We start from the raw sequence: 22,400 nt of genomic DNA on the forward strand, positions 1-22,400 counted from the left end.
CGCAGCGTGTAGGGAAGAATAGAAGATGTGTTACATAATTATGATTTTTACGTATGACTAGTATATGCAACGCATCGATCTTTTGCAACCTTATCAAAGTCCGAATAAAGCATAAGTCGAAAATGGCTCTAAAATAAGGTGGAAAAGAGAAACTACAAACTCATGAGTAAAGATGTCTAAATGAGTCTAAATATCCTCGAAAGAAAAATGGCTTCCAACCAAAAAAAGACTCAACTAATTCCCAAGAGTATATTATATACTACAACGAAAGCATCCCCGCAACTTATAAACTAAACGGAGAACATTATTTCCACTAAACCTTTCACTAACCCAGTCAAATTCTAGCAAGAGAGACATGTAATAAGCGAACACGGCCTATGGGTTTCTGATAACTTTCCACTTAGTAGCCACCCATTGGTGGCATTCCATATGGTGGCATCGGAGGCATTCCTGGCATTCCTCCGCCCATTGGTGGTGGCGGACCATACCCACCACCACCTCCCATTCCTGGCATTGGTGGTGCGGGCAAAGCAAGTGGCAACAGTTGAGCGTACATGTTCTGAGTTTAAAACCAAAGAAACAAAACACCACATTAAGTTTATTTGTCAACAGAAAGAAGACTCGCCATGATATCTTATTGTAGCTGTGGAAGTTACCTGTTGGGACATAACATCCTTATCTTCCTGCTCTTTGGCCTTCACCTCTTTTTGTGCCTCCAGCTTGTCTTTGATTAGCTCATCCACTTTGCCCGAGTACTCTCGGATAAACTGCAAAAACAAAACGATAGAGGATCAGAAACTTCATCCTTTGGCTCATATCTTACCAATAAGATAGAATATAGAGAGTATTTGAGGTCACCTGGAGGAGATACGGGAAGGCAAAGTCGAGCATGTTATTGATCCAGGCAAGTTCTAGAGCAACGTCTGGTCGGATTAAATCATAACATACAAAGAGACATGTAGCAAAGCATTCCTTTTTGCCCTGTATAATAAGAGCACCACATAAGACGAGTGATATTAATTTCATCTTCTTCACCAATAGTTTTTCGGCAATTAAATAAATCGCTTTCGGCGAAATCCTGCTGCAGACCATCCATATACCTGTTCAATGAAGTAAACCAACAGTTGTTCTGCAAGGTCATGTTCACCGGATTGTGAAGCAGTTTCCATACAGTTTTTGTACATGTTGTCTTTCTTTGACAAAGCAATCGATTGCTTCCATCTACCCGCTTTCTTGTAGATATAAGCAGCCACACGTCTCATTTCAACAAGCTCGTGTTTCTCAATCTGTTCGTAAAAGTTTATATCATCGCTCAGGCCATGTTTACCCTCGTAAAGATTAAATATATAAAAGTAATATAAAAGCTCTAGTAGATTTAACGTCTACCTTCTGCGCGAGGCCTATCTGGTCAAAGCTGTCATGTAAATCAATAGACTCGCGCAACCTGTCATAGTCTTCTTCTTCCACATATATCTCATTCAGAGCTTCATTGACAGCAGAGACATTGTTGCTCTGAACTGCAACCATGTATGGCTTGATAAGACGCAACTGGCCAGCCTGAGATCAGAAGAAAACGATTGATCAGTAAGACAGCTTGGCTGTTTTTAGGGGTAAAATAATCTAGTCAGTTACCTTCCGCAAAATATCGACAACACGGGTGTGATCTAACCGCAAAGCAAGCACGTTGAGAAGATCGTTGATCAGATCAGGATGCTCCTGTAGGTAGAAATGCACAGCCTTGTAGTACAGCTCGACATTTGCAACCTTGGCAACAATGTCTTTGAATTGCATGTGCTCCCACGCTTCAGGAGAATGGTTCATCACAGTGGTCGCAGTATTATCAAACTCATCATATTGAATGTAGAGATAAGTAAGTTCCTGCCAGTGCTGTTGTTCATCACAGGCCCGTATGAGCTTGGGGATATTGAGGCGAGTGGAGAATAGCTTAATGTGTTCCATAAGTTTCTCATATCGATATCTAGCATAGAGTACACCCAACTCAGTGAAGATACCCATGTGAGCACGCTCCAGCCCAAGTCCACTCTCCATAAGTGAGATTAATTCATTGAAGCACCCTCTGTTCTGGTAGAACTCGCTTACTTCTTCCAGATCATCCACCTATCAAGCACCAAAAGTTACCACGTCACGGTATTATATATGAGATACATTGAAGTATAATAATAACATACATGGAAAAAAAAACAGGAAAGTTTTGTGCCAACAATCCATGGAACTAAAGTTAGGTTCTTATTCACCTGAATGATAACGTTAAGGCCACAGATCTGTGCCAACCGGAATTCCTCTGCATCAACACAAGCAAAGCAGACTTCCTTCCATGTCTTTGCACTGTTTGCTTTCCTTGCAGCATCAACAGCACCTTGGAACTGTTGCAACTTCACAAGCGTGACAGCTAACTTGCCCCAGTTCGATATGAACGCATAGATTATTTTTGCACCTTCATACAGAGCTTCGTCATACAGGCGATCACCAACATTTGGTAGGATAGCAACGTTTGGCATCAGAATGAATTCTTCGATCTCACCTAACCTATCAATCTTTGCATATGCATAGATGAGCTCACTATCAACCTTGGGCTCCTTCACCTTCTGTCTAACCATCAGAAGGTATCTGACCAAGTCATCATAGACATTAGCATCTTCAGTAGCACGTATGACCTCCAAGAAATGCGTGGCATCCTCAGCACGGATAAAGGACTCAATTGCATCACTGACTAGTCCTTCCCTGAGTTGAGCCTTTGCAACTTGGCTCCAAACAGAATCTTCTTCAACCCGGAAAGCAAACTCAACAGCACGCTCAATGCTTTTGACGTTATCCAGTAATACGTCGACAGCCTGAACATTTAAGTTAAATTTCTTGAAAATAGCAAATGCCTCCTCGTACAGTTGGGCTTCAACAGCCACTTCTCCAACAGCAGGTCCATCAAAATTGTCCAGCCTATTAATGTAATCCATCACTCTAGATGGATCTGCTTTAATAGCTGTCAATATAAGCAGATTTTGCAGATTGAAGTTTCCACTGAAGGCAGAGTTTTGAAGCACTATTTTTTCAAGAAGCTCAATAAGCTCGTGCGGCAAATCAGCGGTCATGAATGCTTTCACAGCAGCGGATACCTGCTCTGGGCTCTGGCTTTCGGGTAAAGCAGTAGACACAACTTGGTCAATAAGTTGTCTTCTATATTCATTTTCTTCCATAAGAACCTTATCCCAAAGATCACCATCCATCCTCTCCACTACATACCTACAGTTGAATATTAGTGTATCAGCAATCTACAGAGTAACCACTGTGAAATACTTAAGAGCTTTCATAAGCAATGATTGAATACCTGGCTTGTAACTTGAACAAAGAATTTTTGTTGGTGACATTGACGAGTTCCTCATCGCATTGTCCTCTTCTGTATGCCACAACAGCCAGGGTAGGATCACGCTTCTCGCAGTACTTGCCAACAACCCGAGAGTCATAGTACGGGTTGGTGGTCAGGAAATGCTCGGGGTTGTTGTTACTGTCGATGATAATTTTACCCAAGGCGTTATGGACATGAACATCTTGGCTTCCCTCGCTAACTAGATGCTCCAAGAACTGAGTGAGGAGACGGAGTCGATTTCTGGAAAAGCAGAAACGTATTAGAGCTTCCAGAACAAACATACATAATTATGAACGGAAACCAGGTTGACCAAATGGATTCACCTCTTCTCGCATTCATCGACAAGGGGTTCAACAGGTAGCAATGAGCGAACAGAGAGAATGAGGCCTTTTATAAAATCTTCAGGGCATTCATCATCAAGCAACTGACCCACAACTAAGGGAGCATTCCCAGGGTTCACCTTTGAACGGAATCACATGTATTAGTATTTAATGAAATACTGAACTCCAACGCATTAAAAGAAGTCTCAAACCTCCATACCTTCTGAACGTAACCTTCAATATAACGAAGCATGTTGTTTGTGTAGAGGTAATGAGTTAGATCAGGTACAAAGCCGAAACGGTCGCAGACATTTATCAAAGGTCGGGCATCAGGAAGCTTAGCTTCCATCAAAAAGTTCTTCGTCTTTTCAGCATCATAGAAGTTAGACTCTCTAGTCACACGCTCAACCTCCTTTATTTGACCAGTCTTGGCAGCTGCTTCAATGTACTTGAAGTGAATCTCAGGATCCTCACTATTGCACAGAAAGAAAATTGTCATCATCCACATACAACCACAAGAATCGCGCTTGTTTAGAGGAATGCCAGTAGATTATATAAATCACCTCATACTCAAATATGAGCCTAGGAAAAAGTAGAGGCCTTCGTATGATTTAAACTGCTCAAAGAGCTTAATACATGCATCAACACCAAGTTGTTCACAGTACTCCTTGCAAGCCTACGATCATATGGACACGTTAGTGTCACACTAAACAATACGATTCATCATACCATACACCACTTACCTGAACAATTATCTGCAGGTTGCCTCTAAGGTTGACCAGCAAAAGATCCTTCATGCACTCCATAGCCCAATCGCTAGAAAGAGTACCAAAAAACTCAACAAGAGCCTGCATTTTGACGAAGTGATATTATTTAACAACATGACATCCAGAAGTTTAGCAATCAAATTTTATTTTCAAAGCATTACCTGTGGCTCAATAGCATGTGTGTTCACAATTACACGTTTTATATCAGGTAACTCTGAGTAATGCTGCACAATTCAAAAGGAAAAAATGTTGGAGATGAAAATATAATTCTATTTGGCCGGGAAAAAAAAGCAAGACAACGAGCGCCACCTTTAAGGATTGGATAAAAAGTCCAGCCTTCTCACAAAGTTGAGCAACACGAGGCCGGTCATAGTGGCTGAACATCCCATTTGCTAAAATCGCATCAGCCACATTAGGAAAGGTTACCAAATTGATCTCCAGAACCTGTTTTGACATTTGATTTAAAAAGTCTGAGGAAAGGTGAATAAAGATAGCATAAAACTATTCAAATTGGCAACTATTTTCAACCTTAGTTTGAAGAAACGCATGCTCAGGTAAATTTGGCTTAAGCACATCCAAAAGGAATGCAGTAGCTTCTCGGATCAGATTTCTCTGGATATGCAAAATAAATAAATTAGCACTTCATATCGCTTCATGCCCTGAATAAAATTTTGTATATAGTTTTGTAGCTGCAGAGCAAGTAACGAGCTTCAAATATTGGCGCAGACAAAAAAATTCACCCACCTGAAGAAAAAGGTCAGTGATGGTGTTGAAGTCAACTGGACAACCTCCTTCCATTTGAGACATCATTAATGCAAAATTGACTGCTCCCTGCATAATTAAGAAAAAGACTATTGATCTTAATACAGGGGGAAATATTTTCTACATTCTAAATAACGTTACATCAAAATTATTGAATACGAAGTTAACTGATTCATGACTCTTCTTGTGCTTACGCAGCAAATATCTAGTAAACCAGTCCATTAAGAGTTTAATATGTTGCAGGTATCAAAAGTTCACCACACTAACCTGGGGATCTGTACGGAGTATTGTTTGCAGAAGAAACATGTAATCAGGTGTGTACCCAACCTAAATTCACAATATGAAGTAATGATAATTATTGAGCACAGTGAACTTTAAGGTACGCATAGCAGAGGCGGGCAGAATTTATATATTTGTTATTTACCTGCTTTGAGTAAATCAGGATTTTGTCAAACTCCTTTCTTTCTGCAAAAGCCGCTACAACTTTTGGAGTTGCCCGGGCTTTGATATATATTTTCAGAGCAAGGTCATTATCCACAGTCTGGAATATAAAGGTTTTGTGTCACAAAAGACGAAAGGAGACATATCACATACATTTAAAAAGGAATTAGTCCATTTTAAGATTACCTTGACAAGGTCTCCCAGTTCTTCACTGCATTCTAATTTATCCTCTGCTAACCAGTTTTCCAGGAGGTTCTTCTTGTTTTGATTCACAACAAGCCGAGATAGTTCCAATGACTCATATGAATTGAGCTTTCCTTTAGTTAAGAGAGTCCCAAAATATTGTAACAACGGAGGAGTTTGCCCAGCTTGTACAGGAACACTCTGCAAAAAATTATAGTGTGATGTTGTATTTTCAAAGTGGTGTTACCCATATTAAAAAAAAAATTAACATGTTCACACAAAATAGGTTGCTTGAATAAGGAACAAATACCTGGAATTTGGCCACTGTATCAGGTGTCCTTAGAATTCCCTGAGGAGATTCAGCAGCAAGCTCAGCAGCCTCCTTGTACTTCGTCTGAGCAAAAAGCTCTTTGAACCGCTCCACAACCTGCAGCATTGAACTGAACATGAGAACGCTCACACAGCAAATAACTTTCTTTTTCTTCAAGCTGTCAATCCACAGATATAACCACTTCAGCAAGATAATCATCGCATACCAGCTCTTCTGCACCAGGGAGGTTTCCTCTTTTAGCAAGATTGACAGCAAGCTCCAAATTGTTCAACTATGATACAAAAGCATAGATTTCTTAGAATGACATGGTGACACGGGTAGCTTAAATTGGGAAAAGAGAAAGAAGGAACATACTTGACCACTAATAAAAGGTATTATAGTAGCCTCGTTTACTGTGGCCAAAAGAACTTGTCCTCGCCTATTAATGGCATAGAAACCCCCAACTGAAGAGGCTTCAGAAGTCAAGAAAATTGGGTCTGGACTTATTCGATTTCTGTAGATAGCAGAAGCAGTTTCCAGATCGTATACAAACAACAATCCAAGCTTGGTGATGACATATATCAAGCTAAATTTGTGAGAGACCTGCCAGGGAGAAAGAGAATTCAGCGAGTCGTGAATTTTTTGGAAATTTTCACCAAAACATACTAAATGTAATTGAAAGTCTAGCGCAACTACAAACCTGCATGGCCACAGGGAAGTCATCAGCAAAATCTGGGGGGAAAAAGAGATCCGCCTGCTTTTTTGTAAATGATGGTTTTCCTACAAAATAACCCACATTTAGAAAATACACACTAAATATGTTATACGTTGGCCCAAATCTATCAAAATGTAACCAAAGACACTAATTAACGGTGACAATATAGTTTCTGCCAAGGATGCTAACCGGGTTGGGCACCAAGCTCAATGACGTGCAACTTTGATGTTATCTGCCCAGCATTAAAGCTCTTGCTTGCAAAGGATATAAGGATAGAAGGATTTTCGTTTCCAGGAACCTAATATCAATAATGTTGAAAGTCATACTACAGTTCGAGATTGGATGATAGAACGAACTCACTAAAGAACCAAGTAGTTTACCTTAAACTGAGCAAATGAGGCAGCGTGTGCTTCAAGGGCCTGGCTCCGCTGTTGATCCACAGAAAAAAGCTGCATATTTCCTTTTACCAATTGTGCTCTCTACAGACGACAAGAATGATAAGATCAGTCAAGAATTTACAATATGACTGCAGTTTTGAAGTCTTTACTCAAAACTAATATAGAGCGCAGTAAACCTACCTCAGGAGGGCCAGGAGCAATTCCAATTAGAACCAACCACTTCTCATTAGGAGAGCACTTGTAGTTAATAATTTGATTGTTTGCTAAATTGGCCGTTCTATCAAACATCTTAACAGGTTCAGAATCACCTGGAAAATATCGAAACAAAATTAGAATCACATGTAGATGATAAGAAGATGGGAGTAAGCTAATGATATACAACCTTCAATAGACCAATGATACAAGGAATTTTGTGTGACCAGCCCCAACATCTTGGGTGTAATCCACTTCCAAAACGCAACCTATAAAAACAATGAACCATTAATATCCCAAAAATAGATTCGCACAAAAAAAAACAGTCTGAAGCAACCGTACAACAGGAAAGACAATGAGGTTACAAAAATCTTTCCATCAAAACACACCTGCTCAGGCATCTGATGTGATTTAAGCTTTGCTTTTGCTTCGATGTTAAATATCTGTAGATGATCCTGAGTAGTTCCTGGAACTTGAGCTATATACAAAATGAAGAAAACAATGAACAACAAAGTAAGGAAAAAAAATAATAATAATAGCAAATAATATAAGCAAAAGACGGAAAAGTTCTAGTCTAGTCTAACTACACAAAGCTTCTGACACAGCCACACAGAGGGGTAAAATCACACACTTTGGAATAAACCTTGTAAATGTTTGCTATGCAAAAGGACATAAAATAATATCAACAAGTGTAGTAACTCTTTTTGTACTTATCTAACATATAAGTAACTCACTACAGCAGCTACAGATACAGATAAGAAAATTCAGGCTAGCTTGCTTAAACTTGCAAGTCATGTGGTTTAACCCAATACGAAGTCGAGTATCCGAAAATAGATAGCATACAAAGTAGGAGTTACCAATGATATTATAACTGATAAGCACCACCACGACGCAAGTTTATTCGATGGAATTAGCAGTCAAGTCAAATTACCTTTTAAGGCAAGGATCCTGGAGTCTGGGTTCATAAGAGCAGAATCAGCAGTAATAGGCCTCCTCAGAGGCTGCATCGGCATACTCATATCAATAATTACAACGCTGTTTTGAGGAACCGTCTCTCGAACGCATATATACTTGTCAGACTCCATAGTAACATTCGTAAACGTGATGAACTGCTGATTGATCCCAACGCTCGGAAGCTGCAAACAAAATCAAAAACGAAGCGATTCGTTAAGATAGTTCGTTATCAGCACAATGCACTACGCACAATAGCTTGAAATTCGAGATCGTATCGTAGATCTGGGAACATTAAGAGAAACTACATGCACTAGAGAGCAAACTAGCCATCCGAGAGTGAACGATCGAGCAGAATTGGGAACGGTAAGCTACAATACCGTCGAAAACTAAGCTCGATTCCGTTAGAAGAAGAAGAACTCACCGTGAGGACCTCCTTCATCGTGATGGGGGCGTTTGCTGCCGCCATTTTCGACCACAGTTCGCGAGGAGATAGAATTGGAGGGAAGATTCAGTGACGTGGCGCGGGACGAGAAGGAAGAGATGGGAGACGAGAGAGTGGAGAAGGAATTGGAATCGCTGCCAGATCTGAGCGGCGAGTGAACGAGAAAGGTGAGGATGAAAGGAGGAAAAAAAAAGATTTTTTTTGTGTGTATATATGGATATAATCGGAGTCACGTGACACGTGCTGAGCTGTACAAATGCGCATTTTCGTAATTAAGGGATGAAATCTATAATTCGTTTATGAATTAGATCTCTATAATAATATCATGATCCTTTCACTAATTAGGGAAACTTCATGACTATATAGTCCCTCCGTTCCCGAAAGTTTCCCGAAAGTAAGATGTTTTAGATTTTTTACTTGTTCCACAAAGATAGATTTTCTATATGTTTAAATATTTTTTTATATTTTTAAAAAACATTTAACGAAAATATTTTAATTAATTAAATTTCATCGGTGAAAAGTTATTGGAAAGTGTATAATAAAATAAAAGAAAAATTAAATTATAAATATTTATTGAATTCTTAATAAGCGTGAATACTTTAGAAAATCTTACTTTCGGGAACAGATAAGTATACAATAGATTCAACACACAACACCCTTCACATCATCTTCTCTTTCTTCCACATCAGTTTCTCTCTCTTCCACTTAATAATTCAACACTCACTCATTTTCTATACTCTACAATGGTTTGTTTAATAAAATTCAACACATTACCCTACCATTTTTATTTTCCATATTTTTGTTTTGTTTTACATCTTTTATTTTGTAATTACATATTAATAATAATTATTAGTTTAAATTAAATTGCAATATTTAAAAGCTATATAAATGATTAATTAATTTATGTTTAATTTTATAATTTCAATAAAAAATCAATTATTAAATATAAAAATATAAAGATGTTAATAAAAAAATAGAATTACAAAAACTTAAATTTCAATACAATACATTAATAAGCATACAACACAAATAATAAAACACACATAGCATAATTAGTACAATAAACTTAACTCACAAACTTAGAAATATTTCTAACCACGGAACATTCTGAATTTGTGCCATATGTGTTTGACTAGATCTGTTTGCGATTCGTGATGCACGTTTGAATCACGCAACTAAGATCTAGCACGAACGTGATTTGCAAATGCAGGTAACATTTCGGTCGAGAATGGTTGTGGTGCATTAGATACACTTGCCTCAGGTTGATCATAATCAGTCTAGTGTTGAGCATATGTATCTCGTTCATCCTCAACAATCATATTATGCAATATGATACTCGACCTCATTATGATAGCCAAATCATAAATTTTCCACAAGCGAGCTGGTTCGCGAATGATTTTAAATCGAGTCTGCAGCACTTCGAATGCACATTCAATGTCCTTCCGACATCCCTCATGAACTTGTGCAAATAACTTGTCCGGTTCACTTTGAGGAAGCCTAATCGATTTGACGAAAGTAGGATAAGAAGGATAAATACCGTCAGCTAGATAGTACGCCATATTGTAAGGTCGTTGGTTCACGAAGAAGTTAACTTTTGGAGTATTTCCTTGTTCAACAGCATTGAACACTTGTGAACGATCTAGAACGTTTATATCGTTCAATGTGCCTGGACATCCAAAAAAAGCATGCCAGATCCATAGATCGTGGGTTGCAACCGCTTTAAGAATAACAGTGGTAGTTCCCTTATCTCCCCGAGTATATTGTCCTTCCCACGCTTTAGGATAATTTTTTCATTCCCAGTGCATGCAATCAATACTCCCAATCATCCCTGGGAACCCTCGCATTTCACTAGCATGCAAAATTCTTTGCAATTCATCTTCAGTTGGGGCTCTAAGATACACTTTCTCATACATTTGTATGATTCCCTTGCAGAACCTACGCAAGCACTCCAAAGCTGTTGTGCCTCCAATTTTGATGTATTCATCAACCGCGTCGGCCGTCATACCATATGCTAACATTCGCATGGTTGTGGTACATTTCGCTAATGGAGATATACCTTCTTTATTAGCTATGTCATATCGTTGAGTGAAGTAATCGTCACTTCTTGATAAGTCCCCTACGATTCGGAGAAAACATGTTTTCGCATCCGAAATCGTCGATGAAACATTGCATCGTCATATGTAGGTTGATTGGAAAAGTAGTCATCAATCAATCTTTGATTTGCCACTGCATGATCTCTCTTGTGGTATCTTCTCTTGCTACGAGATGGATAGTCTTCCTCTATTTTCTTTCGACGCTCCCTAAACTGGTTGAGAATATACTTTTCTTCAATTTCAGATTGTCTTTTGTAAGCTTCAATATCAAAAAGAAGCTCTGATGGATCCATATCAAAAGCAATTTTTGATGGATCCATTGTGGTATTGGTACATCAATGAAAGAATGAGTCCGTATTTATAAGACAATGAAATCGGTGGATCATGTTGAGTGGTTGGAGGATAAGATTCTTACGTTAAAGAAAAAGTCATGGGCACTTGACAGTATTATTAAATCACACTGAGTGGCTAGAAGATAAGATTGATGGAAAAGTCACGGGCACTTAAAAGCATTATTGAATCATGTTGAATGGTTACAAGATAAGGCTATGCTATTTAAAGCCGAAATTGACGGATAACATTGATGAAAAAGTCACGGGCACTGAACAACATTATTGAATCATGTTGAGTGGTTGCAAGATAATGTTATGTCATTTAAAGCCGAAATTGATGGATAACATTGATGGAAAAATCACGGGCACTGAACAACATTATTGAATCATGTTGAGTGGTTGCAAGATAAGGTTATGCCATTTAAAGTCACAGGCGCTTTAAAATCATGTTGAGTGGTTGGAGGAAAAGATTTTATATTATTAAAGCATAACAAGACAATATATTATTAAAGCATCAACTGACAACAACATTATTAAAGGAAAGAATGACAAAAAAATATTATGAAGGCGTGGAGTGTCATGACACAGACAAGCATAAAGTGGTATGATGCAGATAAGCATGGATGTGGTATGATGCATACAACCACTTTTGACCACAATTAATTTCCAAATAATTCATCGCTCAATTGTTGGAACATCTCTTTGCTCTTGTCATTGAGATGTTCTTTTTCACTTAGCTTCAACCACATTTTCATCTTCTTAGCCTGAGTTTTTTCTTTCATCAATTGGTTTGCCTCATCTTGCCTTTGGTTTGCCTCCACTTGTCTTTGGATTGCCTCTTTTCGCTTTTAGTTTGCCTCCTCTTGCAACATGGCTAGTTTTTCCAAGCGTTCAAACTCTTGAGCTTTGATTTGTTTGAATTCATTAAAATCTTCGTTGACCACTTCCAAGGCTACGCCCTTACCTTTCTTTTCAGCTTTTTTCTTTGCTGCATCCCTTCCCATTGGACGAGCAGTGGATCCTACATAGTTGGAGTCACTAGCATCACTATAGTGGGCTCTCTTAGATCCACTGCTTTTAGAGCCATTATTCCCTCCAACTTGACTACCATAACGTGGTTGATCACGGACAGCGATCCATTCTTTCATTAAATTGAAATTCCCAGTACCACCACCTGAATAGATTTCTTGCGCTTTCGCCAATACATCTTGCTCCGACCACCCACTTGTTGCATACGCTTAGCGTTATTGTAAGCGCCAATCCATTTTGACAATTTTTGGTTCATGTAGTTGTAATGATTTCTGCATGAAACTCCACCACGCGGAGGACCAAATGAGCAATGCTCATTACAATACTCATCAATTTTGCCCCAAAACGATTCACTTTTCTGGTTTCTGCAAACAACGCTGTCTGTTCCATATTTGATCCACCCACTCAGTAGCACCAAATTTTGCTCAGTTGTCCATTTGACATTTTTTCGGGTAGCATGGGTTGAACTGTCTGCACCAAGAGTTGCTTCATTAACCCCACTTACACCACCAAGAGTTATTTGTGTAGAAAACTCGGGAAATTCAGTTGCTCCAACATTCGAAGCAATTTCCTTATCCGTCGGAGTAGAAGAATAAGTGGGTGGTTGAGATGAATATGACATCGGCGAACCGTAATATAGATGATAGTTTGGAACAGCCGACGGCATGAAAAAACCTGGTGAAAAACTATAATTTGGTATGTTTTGGGGTTGGTTAGGGTTAGGAAACGGATTTTGGAATGTATAGTTGTTGAAATTTGGATAGTTAAAAGGGTTGTTTGAAGAGTTTTGGATATTATTAGAAGAGTTTTGATTGGAATCCATTTTTTCAAAAAAATAGAAAAATATTGATACTAGAGTTATGAAAGGCTAAAGATGATTTTTTTTTTTCTGTATCCAAATCTAATGAAACAAGTTTCTATTTATAGAGTATGAAAAATGATAAATTTTGATATAATTTTTTAAAAAATAAATATTTTAATATACAATAATTGAATCAAATAATGTATGAGAGAAAAAAAACAAAAACTAAAACACGGCCGATCAAAGAAAAGTCGCCATAACCACTTTTTCTTTGATCAATGGAACTACATCACATCGGATTGTCTCTCTCCTTCTCAACGAGTTTAATTTTTTCAACTAGTTGTGTGTCAGTTCATTTTAAACGTATGATTAAACACATCACTGCATCTTGGTCAACTGTTATTGAATTAATATTTTCAAGAGGCCATTGCACTTGGTATTAGTCAGAGACTTAAATAGAATGTTTTGATTTTTTTAGTGATATTGACCAGTCATATTGGGAATGTACTTGACCAGATTAAACCATGCTAATCACCTTGAGTATATATATATGTATGGATGCACCTATGCAATCCAAAATCAGCTCTCAGTCAACAAATAAGTATATTATATAAAATTATCAAAGCAACAACACTAAAATGGAGAAAAAATCAGCATTTTTTATCATCTTCTTCCTTGTCTCGTCGTGTAAGTTAATTAAATATGGTACAGCTGTCGATCCTTGATATATGTTCTATCATCTTTGTTTATAATGTTTGATACTGTGAACAGGCATGGTAACAGTAACGGTTGGAGATATATGTCATACGGACCAAGATTGTATAGACATTGGCATTCCAAGATGTAAGCGCACAGGGAAGATGCCAATCTGCTACAATGGCTATTGTAGCTGTTTCGCTAAAAGGCCTCCTCCGGCTCCCACCGCTCTATCGACAACCACCAACTCTTGATATTCATATTACTCATGCAATATCATTTATGTTATCTTTTTATTTTGATAATAGTGCATAAAACTAATTTATCACCATTATCTTCTCTGTATGCATCTTTCATATACAATGTATCTCTACAATTAATAAACTAATGGAGTGCTTACTTAGCTTTGACTCTTTGTTTACACAAGTGATTATGATTCAAACGCAATATAATGATAGTTTATTGACTATGATTCAAGTGATTATAGTTGTGGTAGTGTTGACCGTTGTGTCAGCCTTTCAGTTCAGATCTACATCCGTTGTGTCAGCCTTTCAGTTCAGATCTACATATCCTATATGGTTGATAAAAAGTATTTAAAATTATATGTTGTCTAAGAGTTAAAATTTGTTTCAAATGTCATTTTACATTTTCAATATAGATTTTTGACAAATTTTTCAGTTGATCCATACACATTTAGCTTGTTAATCGGTAATATTAAGTATTTAATATATTAATTAGAAACAAAATAGAAAATTTAACTGTTTTATTTTATTTTAGTAATTTAGTGAAAATCTTAAACGACATTTACAAAAGTATAAGTTGCCTCGAAAATGGCGTGGATAAACGAAACTCCATTAAAATAATAAAGGGGATCTGCAGATTAATTTAACTGACTGATGATCTTGATCCAAACCTAAATTCAAAAAATACACATTAATATTGGACATAATTATACTTCTCTATCAACATCAAACCTCGTTACACATTTAAATATTTGCATTAAATTCACCAGCGGTGCATTAGACGGGGACAATCTCTTTACTCTCTTCTGGTCTAATTAATTAATAAACCGGTTCGATCCGGTTTTTGAAATTCGAAAACGTTATCGGTTAACCTAAAACTAAACAGTTTAGTGTGGAAGAGACTGGAGGGAAAATTTCGAACACAATTAGGTTTGTTACGCCGGAGAAGAGAATCGGCGCCGGAGAATGGAGAGAATACACGTCTCAGTCAGATCTCGTCCGCTTTCGACTGAGGACGCGAAGACGAGCCCATGGAAGATCTCTTCGGACTCGATTTTCATCCCCAATCACTCTTCTCTCTCGTTCGAGTTTGGTACTTTTCTTCTTCACTCGTCTCCTCGTTCCTCTCTCCATATTTTCTGAGAATTTTCATGCTCAATCTCTCTCTCTCGCAACAACAGATAGGATTTTCAGAGAAGATTGCAAAACTGTGCAAGTCTATGAAGCTCGGACGAAGGATATCGTCGCTGCCGCCGTTCGTGGATTCAACGGTAATACTCAGAAATTACTCGAATCGGTTTAGCTGATTTACTTAGGATTTCGGTTTGGTTTACTTCGATTTTGATAATCTCAGTAGTCTTTGGCTCTTTGATTTCATACTGATGAAAATGAAGCTCTCAAGTTTGCAATTGTGCTGAGTTTCTGTTTCGTTTTGGCTTAATCAGCAATTACTCAAATAGATTTAGCTGATTTTGCTTAGCATTTCGGTTTGGTTTACTTCGATTTTGATAATCTCAGTAGTCTTTGGCTCTTTTGATTGCAATTGTGCTGAGTTTTTGGCTAATTGTTTCGTTATGAAGGAACTGTGTTTGCTTATGGGCAAACTAACAGTGGCAAGACGCATACGATGCGAGGCTCACCGACTGAGCCAGGAGTCATCCCTCTTGCTGTGCATGATATGTTTGAGACTATATATCAGGTTTTCATCTCCAAAACTTGTGTGTCTATGTTTGTAAAATGCTTTTTTCCTTAGATTTAGTGTTATTTGTGGAAAGTATCTGATTTGAGGAACGCTGTTTTTTTTTTACTTTTTACTTGGTTCACCATTAGGATGCAAGCAGGGAGTTTCTATTGCGTATGTCGTATTTGGAGATTTATAACGAAGATATAAACGATCTCTTGGCTCCTGAACACCGGAAACTACAGATTCATGAGAATCTAGAGGTACAACATATATGCCTTCTTAGAATCCTCTTTCTTCTAGCGAGTCTGATGCGTTTTTTCAATCTTAAATGTTGTAGAAAGGAATCTTTGTGGCTGGACTACGAGAAGAAATTGTTGCTTCCCCTCAACAAGTTCTTGAGATGATGGAATTTGGAGAATGTACTTTCTCTTCTCTTCTCTTCACTTTATTTCTGTCTGTATTTGTTCTTTCCAAACAGAGTTTTTGTGTGTGTTTATAACCTGTGCACATGCGTTTGTTCTGTCTCAGTCTTGGTTTTGATAACACTGATTTAGTGAATGGTTATTCATTTCTCGTTGGGATAAATTTCAGCTCATCGCCATATTGGGGAGACAAATATGAATGTTCACAGTAGCAGATCTCACACTATTTTCCGCATGGTAAATATATATATATATACTCAACCTAGGTGCTCAGTTATGTGCAAGTTGAATTTAAACGTGCAAGCTTTTTCATCAAACAGATTATAGAAAGTAGACAGAAGACGCAAGATGAAGGTGTTGGAAATGCTTGTGATGCAGTCCGTGTTTCTGTTCTGGTACTATCTATTGAAACTAGTGTTTTCGTTCTCCTGATATACAACATGTTAGTTTGCGTTTCATCTTTATTTTTTTTAATTGTAGAATTTGGTGGATCTAGCTGGTTCTGAACGGGCTTCAAAAACCGGTGCAGAGGGTGTTAGGCTGAAGGAAGGCTCACATATAAACAAGAGCTTGATGACACTCGGGACTGTAATTAAAAAACTGAGTGAAGGAGTTGAAAATCAAGGGTAAGTTTTTGGTCTAGTTTTGTAGCATATGGTACATACCCGTTGTGTATATAGTCTTATTGACATCTTCTTTAATTGAATCAGTGGTCATGTTCCATACCGAGACAGCAAGCTCACAAGGATCTTGCAACCTGCTTTAGGTGGAAATGCAAATACAGCTATCATATGCAATATAACACTTGCATCAGTACGTATTGATTACCAATATTATGGCATGAGGATGAGCAAGGCAGATGAAATAGCAGTCTTCAGTTTTCTCTTTGTTTGCTTTAGTACAACTAACAATGTTACATTCGTTTTGATGTCAGGACCATGCAGATGAAACCAAGAGCAGTCTTCAGTTTGCTAGCCGAGCACTACGTGTCACTAATTGTGCACATGTCAACGAGGTAGGATCCAATCATCTTGGGCTTGTTCTCTCTATCTTTGTAACATACTTCCTGGTTAAGTTTGCATGTTTTAACTAATAACCTATCCATTCTTGTGTTTATGATACAGATATTGACTGATGCTGCTTTGTTAAAGCGCCAAAAGAAGGAAATAGAGGAGCTCAGATCCAAACTAAAGGTTGCTAAATTGTTTTTATTTTCTCAAAGTTATCTTTTATGTTTTTATTTTGGGTGAAATGTCAGCTTTTCTATTGCAGACTTCTCACTCTGACCATTCGGATGAAGAGATTCTTAACTTGCGCAACACCTTGTTGAAGGTCTGGCATTTGTGTTCTTGATTCGTCAGTTGATTAGTTTTTAATATGTTTTTGATACAACCCGTTTTTCTGCAGTCTGAATTAGAAAGAGAGCGGATAGCACTCGAATTAGAAGAGGAGAAAAAGGCACAAGCTCAGAGGGAAAAAGTTTTGCAAGAGCAAGCAAAGAAAATTGAGAACTTGAGTTCAATGGTTCTCCTTTCGAATAGAGATGAGAAGCGTGATCAGGATCACTTTAAGAAGGTATTTTTCTTTTTCTCCATTCTTTTTTTAGTGATACCTTAAGAGTTTAACAGCATTTGCGCGTTATACATTTATTCCAAATTCCAAAACATATACTTGCAGGGAAAGAGGAGGGATACATGGTGTACTGGTCACCTTTCACGAGACTCCACATCAGAGGTAAAACTGTGTAAATAGCCAACAAAAACATGAGAAAATTTTGACTTTTTAGCCATAAAAATACTATGCCTCTTGCATATCAGGTTCAGTCTCATGTCTTGTCAAGGGGATCCTCTCTTAAATCTGAAAGATCCGAGCGTGAGACAGGCCCACTACTTCCATTTGCGGAACTGGTAGAAAACGAACTTTTGTACAGCATCAGCGAGCAAGATGAACATAATATCGATGAAACCATTGAAGATTCTTCACTTCCAGATCCATGTGCTTTAGTGCATGTGACTAGCAGAAAGAAACCATCATCAATCAGGCAGAAAAGTCCTGTAGTGGTCAGGAAGAAAAGTCCCGTAGTGGTCAGTCTTTCTTTTTGAATATTTCTTTTGCTTATCTTGTTGTGAAAGTGACATTTTGTTACTGTTTCATAGGTTGAAAGCGAGTCAGAGAGGATTCAAAGGGAATATGAGGATCTCTTCTTGCAATATGAAACTGAGGTAATACTTTGTCCTTCTCAACATCAGTTCAGTAGCTTGTGTTTCTGTTTCTTATTTCTCTGCACCTTCCAATAGAGAATCACCCACGAAATACAAATTGAGTGCCTTAAGGCAAAGTTGGGCGAAAAAGATTTATCTGGTGAAGCAACATGCAAGCGTTTAGATTGTCAAGTCGTTGGTAATGTACATCAAGAGGAAAGTGAAGTACATCTCAGGGATCCAGAAGATATTCTTCTCATTAAGCAACTCCAAGAGAAGGTGCATTTATTCTTCTCTTTACCTACAACTGAAACATCTAGTTAAGTAGGTTTTATTTCTTCTATTTCGGCTTTATGCTTACCCTTGATACGTTTTGTCCAAAAGATAAACATGCTGGAAACTGAGAAGTCTTCAAGCAAGCAAAATCTTGATGATCTTGTCACGATAGCTACTGAGCAGAATATATGTGCCGAGGAAAAAATTGCTGAGGTATCCGTGGTTCTTTATCTGATTGTGCTCTTCTGTTCTATCCAGCCACCAAAATGTAGTCTTCTTCTGGTACTAAGTGTTTGAAAACCTCTTATGTTGTATGAAACTTATAGATTCAAGAAGAGATTCATGCTGCTAGAGAAGAGGCCGAGATTGCTCGCAAACAACTTGTGTCCAAGGAGTCTGAAGTCATTCATGTGCTTAATGTTGGTTTCCACTTTAAATTCATCCCAATTATCTGACAATTCCAAGGCAGATTATCATTGTTGTCAACCATTTCGACATTGCCTAATTGATTTTTTACTTTCTACTGTGAAGGAGAATTTTAACTCTCTGGTCAACGTCGCAACAGAAGTAGAAGTCTTAGCATCTGAGTTTCAAAAATTTAAAGCATCGTTGGAAACGATATCGTTAGTTATGGATGAGGGTCTCCAAGATTTTGCTTCCTTCTCTCCTTTGATACATGTAAGTACTCTGCTTTGCTTAGTAGATTACGTAGGGGGTGGGAGCTGTGTTTAGGCAGCATACCTCAATCATGGTTTGTAATAAAGATAGACGATCATGTTTTCTAAGTTACAGTTTCTCAATTCTCACTGCAGGATTTCACATTGTTTATGCGCCAAAGTTTTGATGAGCATGCTTCACTTATCAGCGGATATCAAAATGTCCAATCTTGTCTTAAACAAAAGGTTCTTGACATTGAGAATGAGAAGGTCCAAACTCTTGTTCTCTTCCCACCCTACTACACTTGATAGTAAATCTTTCTGTATTGTTAGCTAAAATCGTGATATTCTTTCCAGGTTCTTTTGCAAGAGCAGTGTGCTGGTCTTCAGAGCCAAATAGAAGAACTAAACCAAGAAGCCCAGCAGCATGGAACTTCCTTAATGGTATTTTAGTTTCCTTCAACCGAAATGTATTTAGAGTTCTTCTTTTCTTCCTCCAACTTTCGATTGCTGAATTGGTGTTTTTATCCATTTGTCAGATGCTCTCAGAACAGAATGAGTCGGAGAGGTCAGATCTCCTCTCTCATATAGAATGTCTTGAGAAGGATATAGCGAGCCTATCTACCTCTTCTTTGGCCAAAGAGAAGGAAACTCTAAGAAAAGATTTTGAGAAGATGAAAGCAAAGCTAAAAGACACTGAATCCAAGCTTAAGAATGTCATGCAGGATAAGACCAAGCTAGAGGTTTGCAGTGGATTCCAATTCTAACTATACCTTTTTTGTATTTTTTCGATTAGATAACACATCTAAGTCATACTAATAATTTTGATGTTCTGATAAAGGCCGAGAAGGCATCTGCTGAGAGAGAGTTAAAACGCTTGCATAGCCAAACGGCCCTCCTCGAGAAAGATATTAGCAAACAGGAGTCATTTGCCGGTAAAAGACAAGATGAGAGAAATGCAAAACAGTCCTTGCAGGTATTATCTAATGATTTGTCTTGCTGCATATATTTTATTTTTACAATTGTAATATCGTGTAACATCTCCACAATATATATATATTCAATGCTGGAAATGTAATGCCAAAATCTCAGATGTGAGAGATATCATGATCGTATTGCAGCAAATCATTTTATATTGGCTGAGTTTGGCTTTTGTTCAAACACTGCGTGAGCATGTCTGATAAAAAAACTGTTATATCTATCTTTTGGTATCTTTTCTCAATGGCTAAGCGATATCAGTCTGTTTGGTGGATATACCTTTGTTTAAGTAAAATTCTCATCCTAAGGTCTACTTTGCATTTATCAGGAAGAATTTCACAACCTTGAAGCGCTTGCTTTTGAGATGGAAACAACAATTGCTTCACTGGAGGAGGAACTCGCTGCTGAACGTGGAGAGAAAGAGGAGTTGCTATGTAGAAGCGAGGGTTTAGATCAAGAAGTTACATCTCTGACAGAGAAGCTGGAGCTCTCAAATACCCAATTAGAACAGCTGCAAATAGATATCACGGAGCTTGTAAGTCTTTTCTTGGAATTCTGATTGATCCAATAGTTTTGAGTTTGAATGTATTCTAAGACATAGTGCGTTTGCTTTATGTTTTGTTTTAGAAGGCTAGACTCGAAAGCTCATCTTCTGATCAGCAACAACTGGAAACCAAGGTTAAACAGCTTCTTGAAGAGAAGGAAGAGCTAGCGATGGTAAGATGATTGCAAATACAGTTTTTTAACTTAGTTCTTTGTTTTGAGGAAATCCACTAACTCGTTATGTTGGTCAGCATCTGGCGACCTCACTTTTAGAGATGGAGGAAGAGAAAGCAATATGGAGCTCGAAAGAAAAAGCTTTGACAGAGGCCATGGAAGAAAAGATGAGTCTATATAATATAAAAATAGAGTCACTCTCTAAAGAAATGGCAGAGGTATGTCCGAATCGAAAAAGCCATTTTCTCCACTTTTATCATGCACTTTTAAGTTGTCAGTATCTTTGAACTTTTAGGCAAAGAGGGAGCTTGAATCTTCCCGACTTGAATGTATCACCCTTGCTGATAAGCTAAGATGTTCTGAAGAAAATGCTAAGCAGGAAAACGAAAGCAGGTTTGTAGTTTTCATCTCTCTTTCTTTGAGAAAATTAAAATTGCTCTCTAAAAATTAACTCTTTTATGTTCCCCTGTAGCATGGAGAAGTCTTTGGAGATTGATAGACTTGGGAATGAACTTCAATCAGCTCATGCCGTGAGTAAACAATCTCAAGAGGTAAGAATCATTTCACTAGTTTATTCAAAAGGTTTTCTCTCTGAACATCTGATGCAGAAGTTCTATTACATTGAAATTTGTAACGATGCTAATGATGTTATGTCTGACTTTCTGACTATGCTATTCATGTCTATGGTATGTTGGTTAAAGACCAGAAGCCATCACTTGCACGATTAGTAATTTTGTATGTGCGCCTTCAGGTAATCAAGTCTGACATCGACACTCTAAAGTCCGAACTTCAGCGTGCTTGCGAGATGTCAGAGACACTTCAGAGAGAGCTTGATTGCGTCACGAGTGAGCGCCAGAGTTTGCTATCTCGCATAGAGGAGAGTAAGAAGGAAGTGGCTTCATCAAATCGTTTGCAGGTTGGGTTAAGAGCATACATACATAATTCTGTTATACATGTCGTACTAACCATTCATTCTTACATTATCTCTGCTGTATCTGGTCACAGGATGCAGATGCAGACAACAAGGAGAAGGCGAAGCTAAAAATGAGACTCATGGGGACGCAAGGACGCTTAGATGCAAAATCTATAAGGCACAAGCAGGCTGTGAAAGAATCGGAAGTTATGAACAGGAAGTTCCAAGAAGCATCTGCAAAGCTAAAGGAGAAGTTAGCATCAAAAGCACTCGAAGTCATCGACCTGAAGAAGCAGCTCTCTGCTTCTTCAAGATAACAATGTAATGAAAGTTAACCAACACTACTCTTAACTAGTAGTTATTAATGCACGGCTAGTAAATGTCTCTAATCTTTTGAGGTGGTTCTGTTGATGTACATTCTGTTTGATCTTTGCACTAGACGCATGGTTAATTTTCAAGTTTGGTTATATTAGATATGTTTCTTATACATATT

General features: G+C 37.9%; 4 protein-coding genes across 6 annotated transcripts; 2 read left to right on the forward strand and 2 right to left on the reverse strand.

The window, feature by feature from the left end:
• Nucleotides 1–112: 112 nt before the first annotated feature.
• Nucleotides 113–9,096, reverse strand: LOC106388979 (clathrin heavy chain 2-like). The gene is made up of 30 exons (XM_048750168.1): nt 8,846–9,096; nt 8,402–8,606; nt 7,860–7,948; nt 7,661–7,739; nt 7,459–7,586; nt 7,261–7,359; nt 7,070–7,178; nt 6,866–6,945; nt 6,541–6,768; nt 6,392–6,457; nt 6,166–6,282; nt 5,859–6,056; nt 5,656–5,772; nt 5,499–5,558; nt 5,214–5,300; nt 4,998–5,081; nt 4,779–4,913; nt 4,631–4,693; nt 4,446–4,550; nt 4,266–4,378; nt 3,923–4,175; nt 3,706–3,842; nt 3,344–3,622; nt 2,256–3,258; nt 1,633–2,118; nt 1,387–1,557; nt 1,101–1,286; nt 859–981; nt 657–767; nt 113–559 (listed from the first exon to the last, which is right to left on the reverse strand). Exons 1-30 carry the CDS (start codon nt 8,888–8,890, stop codon nt 401–403), a joined length of 5,115 nt encoding a protein of 1,704 aa, XP_048606125.1. The 5' UTR covers nt 8,891–9,096; the 3' UTR covers nt 113–400.
• Nucleotides 9,097–10,656: 1,560 nt separating this feature from the next.
• Nucleotides 10,657–13,046, reverse strand: LOC106384229. Its single transcript, XM_022697616.2, has 4 exons — nt 12,675–13,046; nt 12,460–12,528; nt 12,256–12,384; nt 10,657–10,982 (listed from the first exon to the last, which is right to left on the reverse strand). Exons 1-4 carry the CDS (start codon nt 12,985–12,987, stop codon nt 10,657–10,659), a joined length of 837 nt encoding a protein of 278 aa, XP_022553337.1. The 5' UTR covers nt 12,988–13,046.
• Nucleotides 13,047–13,707: 661 nt separating this feature from the next.
• Nucleotides 13,708–14,232, forward strand: LOC106388095 (defensin-like protein 311). Its single transcript, XM_013828083.3, has 2 exons — nt 13,708–13,809; nt 13,894–14,232. Exons 1-2 carry the CDS (start codon nt 13,761–13,763, stop codon nt 14,070–14,072), a joined length of 228 nt encoding a protein of 75 aa, XP_013683537.1. The 5' UTR covers nt 13,708–13,760; the 3' UTR covers nt 14,073–14,232.
• A 668-nt stretch (nt 14,233–14,900) lies between these two features.
• On the forward strand, nt 14,901–22,392 carry LOC106388977 (kinesin-like protein KIN-7O). 3 transcript variants are annotated; one of them, XM_022699463.2, is made up of 31 exons: nt 14,901–15,153; nt 15,242–15,331; nt 15,641–15,759; nt 15,891–16,004; nt 16,082–16,163; nt 16,336–16,403; nt 16,487–16,561; nt 16,647–16,792; nt 16,877–16,979; nt 17,101–17,181; nt 17,291–17,359; nt 17,439–17,498; nt 17,574–17,741; nt 17,844–17,900; nt 17,984–18,250; nt 18,323–18,388; nt 18,464–18,646; nt 18,752–18,856; nt 18,970–19,062; nt 19,175–19,321; nt 19,456–19,569; nt 19,657–19,743; nt 19,839–20,042; nt 20,141–20,275; nt 20,606–20,812; nt 20,905–20,994; nt 21,072–21,212; nt 21,290–21,387; nt 21,467–21,545; nt 21,746–21,910; nt 22,000–22,392. In XM_022699463.2, the coding sequence occupies exons 1-31, from the start codon at nt 15,027–15,029 to the stop codon at nt 22,222–22,224; spliced, it is 3,765 nt and encodes a 1,254-aa protein (XP_022555184.1). In that variant the 5' UTR covers nt 14,901–15,026; the 3' UTR covers nt 22,225–22,392. The 3 variants fall into 3 exon arrangements, with proteins under 3 accessions (XP_022555184.1, XP_022555185.1, XP_022555186.1); XM_022699464.2 differs by having other exon boundaries at nt 20,908–20,994; XM_022699465.2 differs by having other exon boundaries at nt 17,984–18,226.
• Nucleotides 22,393–22,400: the final 8 nt, after the last annotated feature.

This window comes from Brassica napus, chromosome C3 (genome assembly GCF_020379485.1).
Source record: "Brassica napus cultivar Da-Ae chromosome C3, Da-Ae, whole genome shotgun sequence".
Classification (NCBI taxonomy): Eukaryota; Viridiplantae; Streptophyta; class Magnoliopsida; order Brassicales; family Brassicaceae; genus Brassica; species Brassica napus.